Source organism: Takifugu rubripes, chromosome 3 (genome assembly GCF_901000725.2).
Source record: "Takifugu rubripes chromosome 3, fTakRub1.2, whole genome shotgun sequence".
Classification (NCBI taxonomy): domain Eukaryota; kingdom Metazoa; phylum Chordata; class Actinopteri; order Tetraodontiformes; family Tetraodontidae; genus Takifugu; species Takifugu rubripes.
The window spans coordinates 13,045,922-13,064,635 of record NC_042287.1 but is presented as its reverse complement, the minus strand read 5'-3'; the positions used below and the strand labels follow the sequence as shown (position 1 = coordinate 13,064,635).

General features: G+C 44.5%; 1 protein-coding gene across 1 annotated transcript in view; it reads right to left on the bottom strand.

The window, feature by feature from the left end:
• Nucleotides 1–18,714, bottom strand: part of plxnd1 (plexin D1) — a 53,788-nt gene that overhangs the window by 10,638 nt on the left and 24,436 nt on the right. The window contains exons 13-24 of the mRNA XM_011602595.2: nucleotides 18,292–18,437; nucleotides 13,378–13,483; nucleotides 11,992–12,131; nucleotides 11,640–11,819; nucleotides 11,250–11,334; nucleotides 10,333–10,614; nucleotides 7,969–8,118; nucleotides 4,917–5,031; nucleotides 4,323–4,430; nucleotides 2,858–2,970; nucleotides 1,852–1,956; nucleotides 772–902 (exon numbers count right to left, since the gene is read on the bottom strand). Of these exons, the coding sequence (XP_011600897.1) occupies nucleotides 772–902; nucleotides 1,852–1,956; nucleotides 2,858–2,970; nucleotides 4,323–4,430; nucleotides 4,917–5,031; nucleotides 7,969–8,118; nucleotides 10,333–10,614; nucleotides 11,250–11,334; nucleotides 11,640–11,819; nucleotides 11,992–12,131; nucleotides 13,378–13,483; nucleotides 18,292–18,437 (1,661 nt within the window). The remainder of the gene's footprint in view (nucleotides 1–771; nucleotides 903–1,851; nucleotides 1,957–2,857; nucleotides 2,971–4,322; nucleotides 4,431–4,916; nucleotides 5,032–7,968; nucleotides 8,119–10,332; nucleotides 10,615–11,249; nucleotides 11,335–11,639; nucleotides 11,820–11,991; nucleotides 12,132–13,377; nucleotides 13,484–18,291; nucleotides 18,438–18,714) is intronic.

Here is an 18,714-nt window from a genome sequence, read left to right as displayed (position 1 = left end):
TTTAATCCTGAAGAAAGGGGACGCATCAGTCAATGCTGACGCTGGGCCTGGACAGGGATGTGGTCTGGCCTCCGGCGTCTCCACGGTGACTGGCAAGTTTCCGGGCGTCAAAACAAACGGAAAACTATACTAATAGATGAACAAATATTTAGAAAGATCAACCACTTGCCTGAACAATAAAGGTGGTTTTGTTTCTTGTCGTAGCCAATAATTATGAACGGAATATTGGGAAATCATCTTCTCTTCACGGTATAATGCTATATGATTCACCCACAAAATAAATATTACCACGCTACTGTATATACAGTCCTAAATTGGTGATTTTGTCAGGGCTCATCTTTCCACCAACGCTCAAATGTACCGTATTTGTTTTACTGTGTTTACCAAAAGGCAGCGTTTTCTTTGCTCTCAGAGGCTTAAACTTGGGATCCATGAAAGTAAAGAGACTCATAAACTCAAAAGATAGGATGTAAAAAAATGCCCTTTAGAGACAACGAAAACTGCAGCATCCAGCATTTATCTCTGCGTTTATTTCTGCAAGCCACAGACTTTTTATTTATTTTTAAAAAATGAAGAGAACATTGCAGTTTTAAGGGGTAGTAATTATCTCTACTTATCTCTTTACTCATATTGGATTGGTAATCTATGTGGTCCAGTGCTAAAGATCCAGCTATGTGAGTCAGTGCACTGATATCTGCCACCCAAAAATATCATATAATTATTTAGGTTTTTATAAATTGTTATGATTCTGTCTTGAGGTGACGGATTTACCTGTCCCGTACAGCGAAGTCCTTCTGCTGCTCCAGGGCGTGGACGAACGTGACCAGGAAGTGCTTGTTGTTGAGAAGAGTGGAGAACAGAGTGATTCCCTCCTCAACGTTGGGCTTTGTTGTGTTGGTGGCCTGAAGACACGAGGATGGGTCAAACCATTATTCATCTGTGCGACTTGAACGGAAGTGCAGCGCACACACCTGCTGTGTCCACGCAAATCCACTCTGCCACCTTTGTGTCTCCAGTGACCTATCTATAGAACACTTAATCTTTCTATATAGAGCTTTTGATTCCTCAGGAACCTCCCTCTTGCGTTCCCTCTCTATTTCTCTCTCTCGTTTCCGCCTGACTCCGTGTGACTGTCTACTAAATGGGTGGAGTGGACTTAATGAGCCTGGTCTATCTATGGGCGCGACTAAGCAGCAGCATGATGGAGTCTTCCCTCTGGACTGTATCCATATGGTGTGGTTTGCAGCATGACAGAAGGAGAGCAGGGGTGTCCATTAAGATAAATGCCCGCCTATGAGATTTATTTGCTATGACCTGGAAAACACTTCCTGGGAAGACGATGTGAATCCAAGGCACTTCATCATGGTTAGACAGACTCCCCCGGCTGCCGACCCAAAACTAGCGCTGCAGTCGTTAGTTCCTATCTCTAATGCACATGTGCACGCACGCACACACGCACGCACGCATGCACACCCACACACACCCACACACACACACACACACACACACACACACACACACACACACACACACACACACACCTCACTGCATGGTCATGTTGTTTCACAAAACTGCCCACCAAATTGCTATTGTTTCTTGGGCAGTGCGTTTTTTTTGACAAGCTGAAATTGTATGTTCCACTCAGTGGAAACCGCTGAGTGACAAGCATTAGTGTGTGAACTGCACAGGAACTCAAAAAGGTACAATATGATTTTTTTCCCCCAACTCTCCATTAACAGCAACCTCATTGTGATATCAAGTGTGACCCAAATGAGAAGTAAGGCAGCAAAAAAAGGCTCAGATTAAGACCCAGAAAAAAAAGCTGATCTAACTGATGGTTTAACCCCTTACCTGCCAGTCCTGTAGCAGCGGGTGTGTCTCTGGCAAGGCTCGAGGACCCATGCCATCGTTCTCGTAGGCGTGCAGGACCAGACTCTTCTCATAATCAGAACACATCTGCCACAGTCCCCAAGACACAAGAAAAAAAAGACAACAGTGAGCCAAAAATCATAGCTGGAGACTTGCAAGCAGCCCCAGCTGTAAACTCAATAACGCATACAGAGACCCAGCCTTGAAACACTGGTGATAAATTTACAGTCTAGAACCAAAGGATTACTCAAAGAGGCCCTGGAAGGACCATGAGAAGGCAACATGACACCGTGACACAAAACATCATGCTTTAGTGGCTTCAGAGCCAAACTGACCGATTGCCAAGAGGTCGGCTTTAACAGTCTGTCACTTCACGACAGCTACATTTGGCTTGTATTCCCTCTCTCTCTCTCTCTCTCTAATCTAAGAGCCCCACAATCCCCTGCAGATAAACAGGAGCATAGAGAAGATTCTTTGCTGTCTTAGCAGAAAACTATGAGACAATACCGAAACAGCCACGCTTGGATTTATGTTTCCCAATGTGCACATTTCCAACACGCTGTCTTCTCATTTCCTCCATGACAGAAAATTGTGTCTAACAAACGCGGCACGGCTGCTGTTTCGCAAGAGCATATATGCTGGCAAGGCAGCGCGGGGGAGCGGGGGCGAGCGAGGAGCGCATTTTCAGAAACCAGGGGGGAAGTTTCCTTGTCTATGTGCCCACCATTGTTATGTCTCTTTGAAAGCTCATGCCTGTGGTTAGAGGACAGGGCCCGCTGAGCTGGGTCTGTCTGTATCAGTGGAAAACCCCCCACCTAGCATTAGGCCCACAGTCTACTGTCAGGCTGGATCACATAGCAGAAAAAAACCTTACCTATGAAGAGCACATTAACACAGCTGGAGGTAGATGAGAAGGGATTTTTTTTCACATAAATATTAAATTCCTGTTGAGATTCGTATCACAGGGGGAAAAAAAGTTCTCTCTCACCTTAGGGAAGAATGTGCGAGTGACAAATTGTTTGTACTCTAAAAAGGGGATGCCCTGGCTGCGATTCAGCTCCTTGGTCAGGTCAGTCATGTCCGTCTGCAGCTCTGCAAAGCCTGTGGAAGAAAACAGACAGAAATAACCCAAAATGCCTCGGTCCTCAGTCCCATTTTTAAACCACAATCCTCTTGCTGGCTCCCCAAGCTCAATTTGTTGCTGTGAGTCAGAAATCTGTTCAAGTGGTGATGCCATAGTCAGCACCCAGTCTTTCACAATCTGCATGATTTTATTGAGAGAGATTTTACATTCGGGATCTAGATGACACCTTCCAGATCGGTTGTGGTGTTCTGGTTCAGTGGGAAACCTCTGATCTTTTTCCACCTTGTTTTTTTCTTGTCTTCTGCTCCATTTGAATCTGCAGTCCAGCGCGGCATGCAGGCAAATATTTACCCGACAACAATCGGAGGCAGCCAAATCCGGTTTGAGGCCCTCATCCAAAACATGTGTGTAAACTGGGGAAGGGATTCACATGCTGCAGAAACAGTATCAGCACATCCAGACATTGACTTGAATCAGAACCCTAATATTGGAGCCACTTTATTGGATAGCATGTTCTCAGCAAGGGTAATGTTCCCTCCTAATGAGACGCTGGAGATCCCTTTATGGAAAAATTCTTCCTGTGGCAGGATGAGGGACGTATTTGGGTTACAATGCCAGTTTTTACAGACTGTGTGCATATGGAGACGAGAATACAAGACTTTGGGGGACATGAAATCTAGTTAATTACTTCTCTGGGTTATTTATCCTGCTCACTAACACGCTAATCCACCAGTCAGTTCACACCATTTAATCCTGATTGGGTGCAGAACTCTTGGATAACAAACCCCCCCTTCCTTTCTTTTGGACAAATACTCTTTCACTCTTGTGTCCTGGAATATGTCAATTCTGTCTTTTTATCAGATCGTCCATCTTGCCAGAATTATCCCTCTCTCGAGCATACACTCCCTGAACTCCGCCACATATCTTCTTTGCTTCTCCTCCCTCCCGCACTCCTGTCCCTGATTCCTCACTCCAATCTCCTCCCTCCCCCTGCTCGCTATTCCTCCGCCATACCTCTGCACCATAAATCTGGGTACCCAGCGGTGGACTGGCCTTCACATTGCAAGTGCACGTATACATACACGCGCCTGTTCCAACAACGCAGACACAGCAAGTGTGGCCGCAGAGGGTGTCGCGCGTATGACTGATCATTTATCAGCCGCTGCATTTAATGAGACTCAAATGTGTCAACTGTTGCATTCCTCACAATTCAGTTGAGAATGAAAATGAAACATAGTTTGCATACAAACAGACAATATTAATGCATGCATATCAACTAATATATAGCATCATTCTAGAGGAAAGGGCCCATGACTGTGTAGCTAAGAGGTTGTTTTTTGTGTATGCGGGGATCTTTCAGTAAACACACCTTTACGGATCTCCTCTCTGATCTGGGACTCCATCTCCTCCATCTGAAGCAGCGTTTTCTGCCAGTAGCGTTCCGCCCTTCGGCTCTTTGTGCAGTACACAACAAGAGCTGTGAAACACAACATGCAATCAGCCAATGACAGCACGCCATGCAATGATGAAGTTCGAAATGTGTTTGAGACAGCGAGAGAGGGTTGAACAAACGCGTCTGCCTGTGACAGCACGTAAAAAGGTTGTTTCTATTTAAAATTTTGGCATGAACAGGTATCTCAGGAGCAAAGATAAAAAGGTTTCTGTCATCATCTAAGAGCAGATTCAACACAGGGACGTGTGCGAAAATGCACGCTCGTTGAAATTTTACCCCCCCTTCCCACCCACCCAGCACGTGCCCGGCACACACAATTACACCAGGTATGCAGGGGAGAGGGCACGCAGATGGAGTTGCCATCGAGAGGAACAGTGGCGTCTTTGTGCTTTCAGGAGCAGTGAAGCAAGTGCAGGAAACTGCGTGCCCCTGAATTCCGTTTATCTCCTGCACATCTGGGGTGTCCATTGCTCCAGCAGATGCACATTCATCAGCCGCCGCACGACTTACCCACAGTGCACAGCAACAGCAGCACGCAGCACACCACAATGGACACCACGATGGCTAGTTCACTGCCCCCGAGCTGCACTTTGGCAATGATGTGACGAAAGTTCCCCACTTGGACCTGGGAAGACAAGAAGAACGGACACGCTTCTTAATTAACGAGTAGATTTATTCACACAAGGAAAACCCTGGACTCTCTGAAAGACAGTTAAGGTTGTTTAAATCCATTCACGGAGAAGCGATAAGAGATGAATGACATTTTAAAACGGCCTTTGAATCGCTACAATAAATATCATCTAGCTGATTTATTTTGTTTTTAGGGTGATCTAACAACACTGAACCCAGCTAATAAAGTCAGCCTAAATAAATTTGGCCTCTCAGAATGTTTTACACCACTGTTACAGTTTACAGGACAGTGATTTAGATTTGCGCCACACAACAAACGACCCATATTTCATTACATTTGCATTTCATGAATGTTACCAGAGACCACGACCCGTGACAAACAACGTCATACAAACAAATGATGAGATCGCCGCAGTCCAAGACGGCGTGATGAAATAGCCGAGATAAGCCCCGGATTTGATCACCACGTGTCCGCTCCTGAAGCGGCAGTGATTCCAGTGATGTATGCTCTGTAAAGCCACAGACCTTCTGCAGAGTGGCAGTAAAGAGAATCTGCTATTAGTCCAAGAAATGAAGCCGTGAAATTCATTTTCAAAAGACTCCTAATAACCTCCCCTGGTACTTGCTTGTCAAATTATATTTCACTATCTTTCTCTTAAAAGTTAAAAAAGAACTTTACTTTAAAGTAAATACAGAACGTCTGCAGTGACAATGGACTCCTTAATGAGGCCCTTAATAGTCAACTCATGCAGCCGACAGTGACAAAGTTGAAGATAACGACAGATGAAATGAGCAGAGGCAGCGGGCGTATTCAGGCTTCCCTTTGCATTTTAATATAAACATGTGGAATGAGCAGCTGTTAATGGCAACACAAGTGCCTGCACGCGTGTTGCTGCATATTTGTTTCGTTCCCAGGTGCACCCAAACAAAATTACAAACTGGATTTAGACAAACGGCGTCTAGCAGCAGCGAGCTGCAGGGTCACCCGGTTCACTAAGAAAAAAGGACTTTTGCTTCTGCCTTCTGAGTGATCAGCAGAGTCTCTCTGTTCCCTCTTCCAATCTTCCAAGCGTACTTTATTAAAAAAAAAACCAAGATTAAAAAAGAAAGTAAAGAATAAGGACTCCAGCCCTCAGACCAAATCCCTCTGATACTGGTTTCACTCCGAGGGGAGAGGCTGTCTCTCTGCACCCCTTCATTTGATTCACTCGTCTCTTTCTGCCTCACAAATTTATTTCTCTAGACCGGCGAGGAAAGGCTCTCTTCCAGAGAGCCTGGCCTGGCTTAATGGAGGGTGAAAATGCCATTGTTCCATGTTCCTGTTTCACTCAGGATACAAAAACACAGCCTCAGCGCATACACGTCTGTAGCTCAGCGCCTCTTCAGAACCCAGCAGAAAAACCCCCCCCAAAAACAGCAGAATGTAAAAATAGACCTGCCACCGAAAGTAGGTGAAGAAAAGTGAACGGCCATGAGCGACACACACACACACACACACACACACGAAGGTGTTTTCATGGAGATGCAGAGAGGGATACGCACGTGTCCTCAGTTTGTTCGAACTAATCATCCCCTCTGCTCGCGCACAGGCAGCCCACCCATAACTGTTATGACAGGTCATTGGACCCTTGCCGGGCCTTTACGTCTTTGTTAATTGCCCTTGTTTTTTCTCAAACATCCTGAGAGACAGACAGGGACAGGCAGCGCTTGGTTGGATATGTGAAGGGGGGGTGGTTACAGGTTCAGAAAAAGTGAAGGAGGGTGAGTGTTTAGGGTATAGCACAAGTGTTTTTGGGCCCAGATCAAGAGGCCTAATAATAAAGATGAGACGAGCGAACCAAAATGAACAAACCAGAAGGGAAATGGGGTAAGCGGAAGAGAGTGTCTGGCTCTCAGGGGTATCGTGATTAAGTCTTTAATTGTGATGGTGAGAGAACAGAGACAAAACAAAAACACAGGCGGAGGAGGTAAGATGGTCACCAAGTCAGACGGCTGGACTGTGACTGCAAAGAGAGAGTGACTGAGTGATGAGTGAGCGTCTCGCTGAGGAGAGCCAGACGCGTACGGGCTTGAAAAGATGATTACGGTGGCTGAGAAGGGTCAATGCGCCGCAAATTAGGAAAGCGCTCCTGACGTGTCCGTGGCGAACGAGCTCGTGAAGTGAATGATGGGGGTCAGCTCCTTTCTGGGAGCCAGATGCTTTTGTGTTTTTGAAATGATTCATCACAGCAGAAGTCTATGGCGAAGAAGACCAATGGAAAAGTAAAAGTAATGGATCTGACATGCATTTAACAAAAAAAGGAAGCTAAAAGGAAATGACAACGCAGCGATCGCTTCAAATGGTCTCGCTCCAATAATGCTTCAAAGAATAATAGCTGCTTCTAATGCTGGCAACATTCTTATTTTACTGGCCATAACAGTTTTTCATTCTACAGCATTGATGTGAAAGTGATAAATGAGCAGAAAAGTTAGAGTGGATGGATTATTTTGAATGATTTATGGAAATCAAAGGCTGTTAATAGTCTGATATACCACTAATGGAGATTACATTGAATTTATCTCCTCAGCGATAATGACTTACTAGCAGATATATGTGATGTCTAACAGAAACCCCGTGTGGGGGGTGGTTCTTTTGGCCGGTGTAGTGAACATTTAAACTGTTCCAGCATGACATTGTGGCACCGCCCCCACTGACTGCTGATTCACGGTGTCGGCCTCAGACTACAAAGCATTCATAATGCATGGAAAGACCCACACACACACACCGCTGCAGATAAAACCCCTCTCTGTGAACATCGCAGACGGTCTGGGTTCTGAGTAAATGCTCAGCTCGAATGGAGTGTCATACCTTAAATTACCTGGGTGCAGCCAGAGATATTTTCTGCACAAGGATGAAAGGGGTTTTTTTTGTGGCTGTGACATGAATACTTACGGTGACTGGCAGCTCTCTCTCGCTGGAGCCCAGCAGTCCATTGATAGTGCAGTGGAACAGCTGGTCATTATGAAAGCTGATGTTACAGGGATACGAGCCAATCATCACCGAGTATTCTTCTGGTACCAGGTCCAGATCGCTCGGCCCTTTCTGTGCCAGGAAGTAAAAAAAACAAACAACAGCCATCAGACCAGAGGGGTGCAGTTTGAACAGGCGCAGATAACATTTATAAAGACCAGAGCAGCTTTAAAGTGACATGCAGGCACAATTGCAGACACACACACACAGACACACACACACACAAGCCTGGAAAGCCAACAGCGGCCCCATCACCCAGCTGTCACTCAGAGGAAGCCAGCAGAAAACCCATCCACACTGGGCTCAACTTCGGCTTAAAGCAGCAAACATTCCTGCTGCTATCATGGCCAGAGAAGTTCCTACAAACAAACCAGCTGACAGCGCGCCCAAAATAACATTCTCAGGGCCCTTTTACAGGAGCTGCACAGCCCCCGTTTAACCGAAACATCCAGTGCTTTTACAAGTGAAATTAATTTCACACCGAAACAGGAACAAACTGCTGCACGAGGGTTTTGGTCTCTGTACACGGCGTTATGAAAATACGTTCCCTCGCCGCTGTGATGTCATCACACGGCGAATGTGTGGAGACGCAGGCAGGGAGGATTTGATGGAAGGGGCTATCAGGTTGCATCGTGGGAAACTTGGCAGTGGGTTTGAAGCTAATACAAGAGACTGAACACAGGACATGTGGCTTTTCAATTTAATGTTGAAATTCAGTGAACATGCAGAAGTTTATAAGTGGCATCTGGGGACTTTACTGAGATCCATATTTTAGAGACAACATATGGCAAACCTGTACGAAAATGCACAAAAGTTGAGAAGACACATGAGGTCCTTCCAGAAATAGCTTTAACATTCACAATGTTTTCCCCTTGTCCATAAATTTGGTCTGTTTCTGCTGCATTTATAAGGCAACAATCCCTTTTTTCAATGTTTCCTTTATTAATAGGAATATGATTCCAGGACTGTACAACGCCGTTAGTATTATACAAGAATAAAGGATAACTCTATTGAAATGCAGCAGAATTCAAATGAAATTGCAAATTTCCCTTTAATTTAACAGCAACACTTGGGGAAATGTTTTTGTTGTGTTTATCCCAGTGTGCTTCCTTGTTTTGATTATACCCTTAAGGCCCTGTCCTGTCTCTGCTGCAGGATGCCACCCCCTGGGCCTCTGTCAACAAAGGCTTCCTAACACACGCATGCACAGGAACACACACCCCCAAAAAAATGTATGCGCACTCGCAATATCGTCACACAAATAACATAAATCAGTTGCAGCGTATTGTAAATTTAACTCAAAAATCGTCATCCTTTTAAACCGTCGGTGGAAAAACAAAGGATTCTTAAGGGCAAAACATGATAGAAAGCAAACAAAACCCACCCACATTCCAGCTCAAGCTTAATATAGGATCTGGCTGAGTGAGACGCTCGCCATAAAACAAACAGTCGCATTCTCTCTGCTGTCTCTCTGCAAAATACTTTAGGTTCCTCCATAAGTGGGAAGCACCTCCCTAAAGACAACAGGAAGAAGCAGCCCACAGTGGGGCCTCGGAGCCACAAACACATCATGTCCAAACCTCCCTATGATGTCATACAGCGCCACAGCCAGCCGCCCTGAAAGGTGACGAATCCGTGAAGACAGGTGCTCACATCAGAGCACACACACACACATACACACTCTTCATCAACACATTGCAATGGGCCTTTGATGTATTTTATGTGCCTCTGGTTAATGTGAGTGTGAATAAAGCAACGAAAAGAACGCTCATCCTTTAATCCCACAACGTTAGGAGCAGAGGGGAGAAGAAAAAAAAAACATAATGAAAAACAGAAAAAAACAATTATTGTCCTTTTTTTGACATTTTGAAACGTATTTGGATTTCTTGACCCTCTAAAAGACAATCAAAAAAGAAAGAAACTGTGATGAAATTTCACCACATTCCTTTTGTGGCCTCACTGAAACCATGAATTAAAATTAATTGTGAGCATTGTGTTTCTCCACTGCACTTGTTTTTTCCTTTTTGTCTCTATTAAAATAAAAGCCTTCCTTCCTCCTCGAAATAGGCTCGGCAGTGGGAAAACATTCAGCTGCATGTGAGGGACAGATTGATTTGCATCATGTTTTGGCGGGTGGTTGGTGTTGGGGCTTTTGAAATTTTCAAATGCAAGCATATAAATTTGCATTTTATTTTGAAATCTTACAAAAATATGATAATAGATCATCATAATAAACATTTAAAGTGTCTAAAAACAGCTCATTCCTGCGGAAGTCGCATCACTTACGTTGATAATGAGAGTCAGTGGCTCTCCAGGGTGATGTTTAATCAGCTTCTCCTTGTTGGCAGTGAAAAACTGAGGGTCCTCCACATATTCCAGCAGGAAGTGATCCTTATTAGGGTCGCCATCTTCTCCTTCTTCATCTTCCTCTTCCTCGCTGTCCGAAGACGAGGAGCTCTCGTCTGTGTAGAGGACCCCGTTCAGGAAGAACCGCACCGAGGTCTGCTGGGACTCGCTGGAAGAGTGGGACGGACAATGGATGGTGGAGTTGGAGATCACGCTGCACATCTGAGGACAAGGACATAAAGGAAGACATTTTCAGACACGTTTTACCATTCCATCCAAAAGTCAGATGATGTACGAACTATACTGTCAAAGGCTGCGTCTTTCTCTAAATACCATCTCGTTCTCTTTTATGATGACCTGAAGGAAAAAAATCAATACAGCTATTGATCAAACCTGCAAAACATTCTATTAATCAAATCACATTTCAAAGTATTTCGTTTCAAGGAACATCCCCTTGGATATGATGTATTTCCAGAGCATGAACTCATCTAGCATGTGAGCGTGGATGAATAGGGTGAGTCCGTTCCCAGTGTGTCCCACGGCTGCAGCACAAACCCACCTCCTCTGTCACCATCTGGAACATTCTATTGTTCAGCTTATTCACTCATAGATTTGTGAAGCAGACACAATTTCCCACAAAGAAGAAGCGCACAAGCTATTTGGAAGTGTGTTTTTCACCTATTGTTAGTGGACTTGAAGTGTTATTGCAGGTATGATTTGAAAGAAATTCCTGACAGGATTACCTGTATGTTTGATGTGAAGCTAAGCTAACCAGTTATTTTTTTGCACTTTTTTCTTTATTTAATGCAAATTTATCAGAGGGTTAGTGAGTGAGAACCGCACAGCTGGTTACTCACCGTTTGTCCGATTCCCTCCACCTGCATGACGGCGCTCTGCACCAGATCGAATCCCTGCCCCGTCACGGTGATGGTCCGGCCACCACTGAGACAAACCCACACAAACACACACAGAATCAACCCCAGGTCATGACAAAAGAATGTCAAATTCACTCTGCAAATACTGTGGGGCCCTGCACCAAAACAACGGAGGAAGAACCCTCGCATATGTCATCAAAGACAACCACCAGCACTCTGCCGCACACATGCCGCGCTATTGTAAAGACAATAGTGAGGAAATGCTGCACATCAGGAGGGCATTACTCTGACGGGTTATGTCACTAATGCATGAAAGACACAGTCTTCCGTTATGTCCCTGGTTCTGTTTTAATGCTTGTGGTACGCTCCTACCTGAGGTAGCTCTTGGTGGGTTCGATGAAGAAGATGGTGGGGTTCTTCTTGTAGGTGTAGGTGGTGCTAAGATCATCTCTTTGGCAGGGGAGGTTTTCAAACTCCACACACACACTCACAGAGGAGACATGGGCTTGCGTGACTGCCGGCATGGTGCATTCAATGACATTATCTGTTTTCCTGTGAAATCGGGAACAAGACGCAACTTCAGATTTTGAGAGAGGAGCACTCTTTACCAACGCTATTGCTAATATTCAAGCATAATTGCTGACCTAAACATGACTTACGCAACCCTTGAAAGTTGGAAAACTTCAAATAATAGTAATACAGAAATAATACAAGCTGTACTCACTCTGTAATGACACACTCGTGTGTGCTGTTGACCATGACCCTGACCTGAGAGCCAATATCCAAGTGCTCCCCAGTGATGGTCACTTTAGTTCCTCCAGCATGATAACCTTTGTTAGGCTCCATGTACAGCAGCTTTGGGAGCTAAGCAGCACACAAGATACAGCACGTGAACATGAAAGCACCACATTTATCAAAAAAACATCTGACAACTTCTGTCACAGGAGAAGAAGGGGCTTACTCGAACCGTGATTTGTGCACTACGACGCCTCTCTCAATAGCACATAAATTGTGTCCTGAGCTTATGGGGTTCAAGTCTTGCCTTTAAATATTGCTTGAAACAGCTGCTGACCATAAAAATGTATTTAAAACCACGATGTAGTGAGTTACAGCGGAGCCAGGCCTCTGGGCAAGAGTGTCACTACGACTAGCAATAATGCCGACATGTGGAAAATCTGCATGCACAAACAATTGTTATGCACAATCCAGCACACGCACGTGCATGACCATGCACGCACAGACCTGGGGCAAGGGCTGCAGCTACCATCATCAGCATTCCTGCTCTATTAGAACTTTCCTATACTCGCAATGAACCTCGCCTTTAGGGAAGCCTCTTATCCTCATTGACAGGATTCACTTCCTCACTGTGCACCGAGGGGTGAAGACCCATTGTATGTCAGGGTGGATGTAAGGAGGCAGATGTTTCCGTCTAAATATCTGAGGAAGGAGATGCGGTAGAGGCACATATCCTGTCTGCAAATCTGTAATGTCTTTCTCCCGCAGCTTCCTCTTTAGAGTTGCTCTCTCATAAGGAGCATCTCAGCCTTGGATAAGAGAAGCAGCGAGGTGTAATGTTTGTTGTTCTGGATTATATTCATCTGTGGATATCAAGAAGGGCTTCAGCATCGGGGTTATTTCTCAGTGGGCTAATTCGGAGGCAGAGCAGCTGAAATGATAGACCGCTCCAGGAGTGAATTATGAAAAAACTCTTTGTCTACAGATAAAATAAAACAAAAGCTGTACTTGGGTATTTCCACTGACTGAATGCTCTAAGTCCAATGGGAGACTGTGTGGGTTGAGGTTCATTAACACAATGCCGGCCGGCTCGACCCGGCCAATGATGAATCCAGAGCAAAGGGACATTGAACAATCGACGTATTTGTTTTTGCTGGCAGCGAGCTCAGAATGACAATGGTGCTTGTTTGCAGACCAGATGAGCGTTTGAAGATTCCCACACACTTGCATTCCTCTGACTCATAAAACGCATCTGTTAACACTCAACTGACACACTTGGGATGACTTTCCCAGTGGGGAACAAGAAACAAGCGGGAGAGTAGCGGAATGAGAATGCGGAGGGAGAGAGTTCAGCGGATGTCTGGAGAACACTCACTAAGTAGGAGAAGCTCTCCTTCGATGTCCCCGTCCCGCTCTGTTCCACGTCCACTTGGACAATATCCGTCTTTTCGTCTGCAGACCACCCGGTGATGCACACCAGCCTGGAGAGTTCAAAACATCATAATCAGAGCTGGTTTCCTAAATAAGACTAACATGCATCCCTGCGGCTGTCACACTTATGATTATTATTAATGGATTCCTGTTTTTACAATTCCATACTTTAAAGAAAAGTCTGTATTTTCAGCATCTTAAAAAAACCAAAATGATTTCAAGGAACGTTATTATCATACCAGCACATGTTTATACATGAGATGCTACGAAATTTTGCAGTCGTATCCTGGTTGTAAGCTGACGAAAAACTACATAAAAACAGCAGTACATAAAAAAACACAAGCGCTGTACAAACAGTGAAGCAAGACAAACATCTGACAACATAATACAACAAACAAGCCAAATTTAGCTTTTCTAAAAACGTGCGTCGACAGCGTGAAGTCAGGCAGGTGGTCAATGCTGCACCTATGGGAAAATGTTTATGCCGATGTTTTTGGTGTTTAGTTGCAATAATATTACAGTAATGAGTTGTTGTTGTTGTTGTTGTTTTAAAAGAAAGCTCTAATTCTATACAAAAACCATGCACCTAAATGTAAAAATAATCTTTGGTGCTTAAACTCAAAAGCATTAAACACAAGTACCAGATTGCGTTTGTGACAACTCCAAATCCAAGCTGTTCACTCTTATTCGGAAGCTCTTATTGGTGTTGCTGATGCAGCCAGAGATCAGCTGTTTTTAACAACTAATTTATGACAAAAGACATCCAGCCTTATGCTAGGAAAGGTACACTTCGGTGTGATTTATTCGATGTCTTCAATTTCAATTCAATTTATTCGATAGGATTGTCAGTATTTCTGCATGGATCTGTTTTTTTGTTGGTGTCTTAGGTGGGTGGAAGAAACCCTCAGACAAAATGCCAGAGATTTATCAGGGTAATGAAACAAGGTCAAGAATATCATCTAAGGGGACATAAATTTAATACATTCTGTTTAAATAAGAATGAACTAATATAAATATGGAGATCTCGATCAGGACTTACAAAACAAAGAGACATAATTAAACTTGGAGAACGCTGGATATGAGCTAATTTATCAAACCCTAATGCATTTACATACAGAATCCAATAATGCCTGCAGATATCAGGAGATGTAAAGTTCAAAAGCTCCTCCGACCAGATGTTGCTAGCCTCAAAGGAGATTAAGGGGCTGCTGATGATTGTTCTCTCACCTCCTGGCTCTGATTAAGCCGTGTGTCATCAGCGCACCCTCAACAGGGACGTCTCACGTTAATGATAGGGTGGTATACCGAGCTGCGGGATTCTACTGTTCTGGGGCCTCACAGGGATTACGGTACCGGGGGGCACAACCTTTATCACCTCACATGATCCCCCTCCAGGCTGACACCCTGTTGGTTTATTTAGTCAGGTGCCTGGTGTTAAATTCACAGCCAGTGATCAGTTGATTGACAGAGGAATGGCGGGGGAACGGGCACAAGAGGACGAGCTGGGTGTCTGGCAGGACACGGCGGTGTGATGAGGCTGTGCTCGACAGTTTCGGGCCTGGCAGGGGTCGTGCTATTGGGTCTGAGAGCCGAGAGGACCTATCTAAATGAGATTTCAATGCCAGCACTTTGAAAATGCGTTTTGACCACAGTGTTGCAAGGGATTCATTCATGAGCTGGTTACAGCTGTTCAGAATATCCTGAAAGAAAGTTCAGCACCAGCCATCTGTTGAAAGCAGGGCCTGAATTTCTGCTCATTAATTACAAACCCATCAGGTAAAGAGTGCCATTACACCCAAATTACACTCCTGTCAGTTGTGCCAAGAGGGCAGAAGCACACCTGTTGGAGGAAAATTCATCATGCACCGATTTAGCAAAGACAGAGGGGGGGGAGAACAAATGGAATGAAACATGCCCGTTACATCGGCGCCTGAGGGAAATCATAGAAAGCTTTAACTGAAGTAAACCAGGAAGTCTGCTTCAGGCCTGTGTTCATAAATACACAAACTGAGTGCAGCGCGTTACACGATATCTCTGTTGAAACTATGAGTTCCGAGACTAGAGGAAAACCAATGTAATAAACCTATATGTATCTTGAGCGGTAGAGACAGGGGTATGAAGCCGGACAGTAGCATTTAACAGGGCTATACAGTCTGGGAATTAAATTTAGCCTGTTTGAAAACGTTTTTATAGTCACTTAAAGAAAAAAAAAGTATGAGATTTAGTTTCAACATCTGTGAGGGTCTGTAACAATAAATTTCATCAGGCTGTAAGAGCTGCGTAGGTCTCCACAAAAATGTGCTGCACAAACCCATTTTCATTCTGTTTTTCTTAAAGATATGAGCTTTGCAGACATGTAGGTTTCCATATACATCTAATGTGATGTGAGGATCTGATTATTCCCCCAATCAGCAATTAAATCTACGTGCGTCAGGATGTGAGTGTTTTCTCGCGGTGCGGCGAAATGGACGGGGCGAGGTCCTCTCAGAGCTGACATGATAAACGATAGAGAGGGCAGTATGAGCAAGCAAAGCCAAAAGCACAGAGAAGTGCTGCAGTAAACGAGGTGTGCCTGGAACAACGGTGCCATTAATTAAAACGTCGACACTCGGCGGAGGGAGCGCCGGCTCTCCGGTGCTGCTGGCAGCAGACGTGAACTTTAACCTCTCGGCACACGAGCCGACACCTGTCTCAACAGTGGAGGTAAATGGGGTTAGACGCGCGTGCTCGCGTGCGTGGTTGCACGTGCGCGTTGTTTGATTTTTCAATCAGCTGAGTGGGGGTTATTTTCCTATAGCGGTGTTGTTTTAAACCCTGCATGCATCTTTGAGCAGTCATCGACGTGGAAAAAATGGCTTTCGATTAGCATCTAAATAAGGTTTATAATAAGGTAAGTATGGATTAAATGTTTTGGGTGAATGTAAAGGGTGTAAGTCGGTGGTATGAGATCGGATCAAAACGCATCAAATCAATGGGAGGTCCCCACGAGTGTCCCTATAAAACAAATTGTGCTGACGCTGTCAGACATGTCGGGATTTGTCACCGCCACTTCCAGCAGCGAGGACACGCTTGCCTGTCATAACAGCCAGCGTCAGGAGCCAATGAGAAAAGGCGACGCCGGGCGAGAACCTCCGCGGAGTGAAATGCGATTCGCCAGTTTTGGACGTGTGCGCTTTTCTAGGAAAGTGTCAGGCTGCTGGAGTGACAGGTAAGAGCCGCAGGTCACCCTCAGACTGGTCTTAATCCAATGACTGGCTTCAGTGAAGCAAGACCAGATAAACATTTCCATTCCATTACAGATACCGAAGGAAAGTTTGGATGTAACTCTAGTTACTGAGTTTTCCTGTCAAGGCTGGGTCCTGCCGTCACCATGGTGACAGTGTGATGGTCCCTGAGCTCCAGAGGAAAGGTAATGCACTCATTAAAAAAGAGGAGTGTTTTGCATAAAAATGTTTGCGAAAATTAGCCTCCGTGAAAACACAACCACAGAGGGATTATTGATGCTCTTTTGCAGAAAGTGGACATGTACCAGGCAGATTTAGCTAATAACCTGTGAGACTGATTTATGGAGGGAACTTTCATCAACTTATTTACCATGAATGTGGTGCAGATACATAAGCAAGCCACTTGCATGCTGATGAGTATTGTTAAAAACCTCTACAGTCCGGATGACCCAGACAGATCCAGTCTGGGATAACAAGGCAGGAGTGTTTGTGTTAGCAAATCACCCTAGGTTTTTCAGACAATAATTAAAGCATTCAGTAATGCTCAAAAAACTGCTATATTTTAACTACTACTCCTAACCGTGAGTTTGACCCTGGACTGGTTTCCAGTCCCTTAAAGGGAACACACGTCGGTCACTTACACCCCCACCCACATTTCTACCTAATTTGTGCAGGAAGAATGCTCTGTTTCCTGTTAATATTCGTTTTAGAAAATAATAATGAAAATGATGCAACTTTGTTTTTGTTTTTTAATTGTCCAAAAATAAGGAAGATTCTACGTGGGTATCGCCATCTCCTCCTGTTGCACTTGGAAGTGTTTAGATATTTATCTAAAAAATTGTTGACACTTTCTTCAACTCGTGACAGGGCTGCACTGCTGCTGTTTTGACAGAAGGAATCGGTTCTATAGAATGTTAGAATCTATTTTTAGATCATCACCAACTCATGTCAGTCATGGAAAGATATCTGTATCATAGCTGCCAATAGGTGCTTTAGTAAGCTAAACTTTTTTATCATTACTGCTCTCTGAAACAATTTCACCTCAGGCAACTGCCAAGATGATTTTATTTGTTTTTATGTTTTTTTTCTTTTTTTTGTGCAAACTCATTTTCTGCTCCAGGTGAGGCTGATAGGACTCAAACCACTTGAGTGAATTCAGCACAATGAGATTCAAATTCAGCCTTTAAACAGCTGAACAGACTTTGATGTGCACAATTATGGTGGATCCCGTCGTATTTATTCGACATTTATTGGGCACATTCGAGACTCTTTTCAGCACTTTTCTCTGCAGACGAGATGACTGACAGCTTCCTTTAGCCGTTAAATGTAAAATACACCTCAGACTCAACTCTGCTTTCACGCAGCGCTGAAGGCTGAAATGCATCTGTAACTTCTTTTTTTTTTAAAGGTTTATTGATTCTGACAGTTACTGTACATTTTCCAACCAGCCACTCACTGGGCAAATGCACATTTGTTTTATTTAAATCCTTGTCATTTGACAGCTTAGATTATGTCAAAGATAAACGAATGAGGCAATGGTAATCAAATAACGCTATGTAAACGCGCAGGCTACAATCCCACATGTGCAGAGTCATGAATAATAATAATAATCCATATGTTATTATAATACTCACTCCAGGGAGACGGTGTAACGATCAGGCAGCAGCGAACACGGCACGTCTCCAATGGAGACCTTTACTGCTTCTGCCCTCCGGCCCAGGTTTCTGCCTTGTACTGTCAGTAGGGTGCCTCCTTCGACCGGACCCCTCAGAGGGAAAATCTGACAAAGACAGGAGGGGAAGCAATGAACGGGGAGCAAGAAAGACCCAATAAATCGCGGCTCTGAAGCAGATTACCGGGCGCTAATGACGGACGATAACAAACGTGACACAAATTTACGAGAATGAGGATGTCACGGCTGGTGTTGATGTTGAGTGTGTGTTGCCTAGAGAAACAAGGACGAGTGGCTCTTCATCTGAAGACAAGATTTAGGTGTACACACACATACAAAGCAGACTCTTAACTGTGCCACTCTCAGCCTCTAATCCTCTACAGCA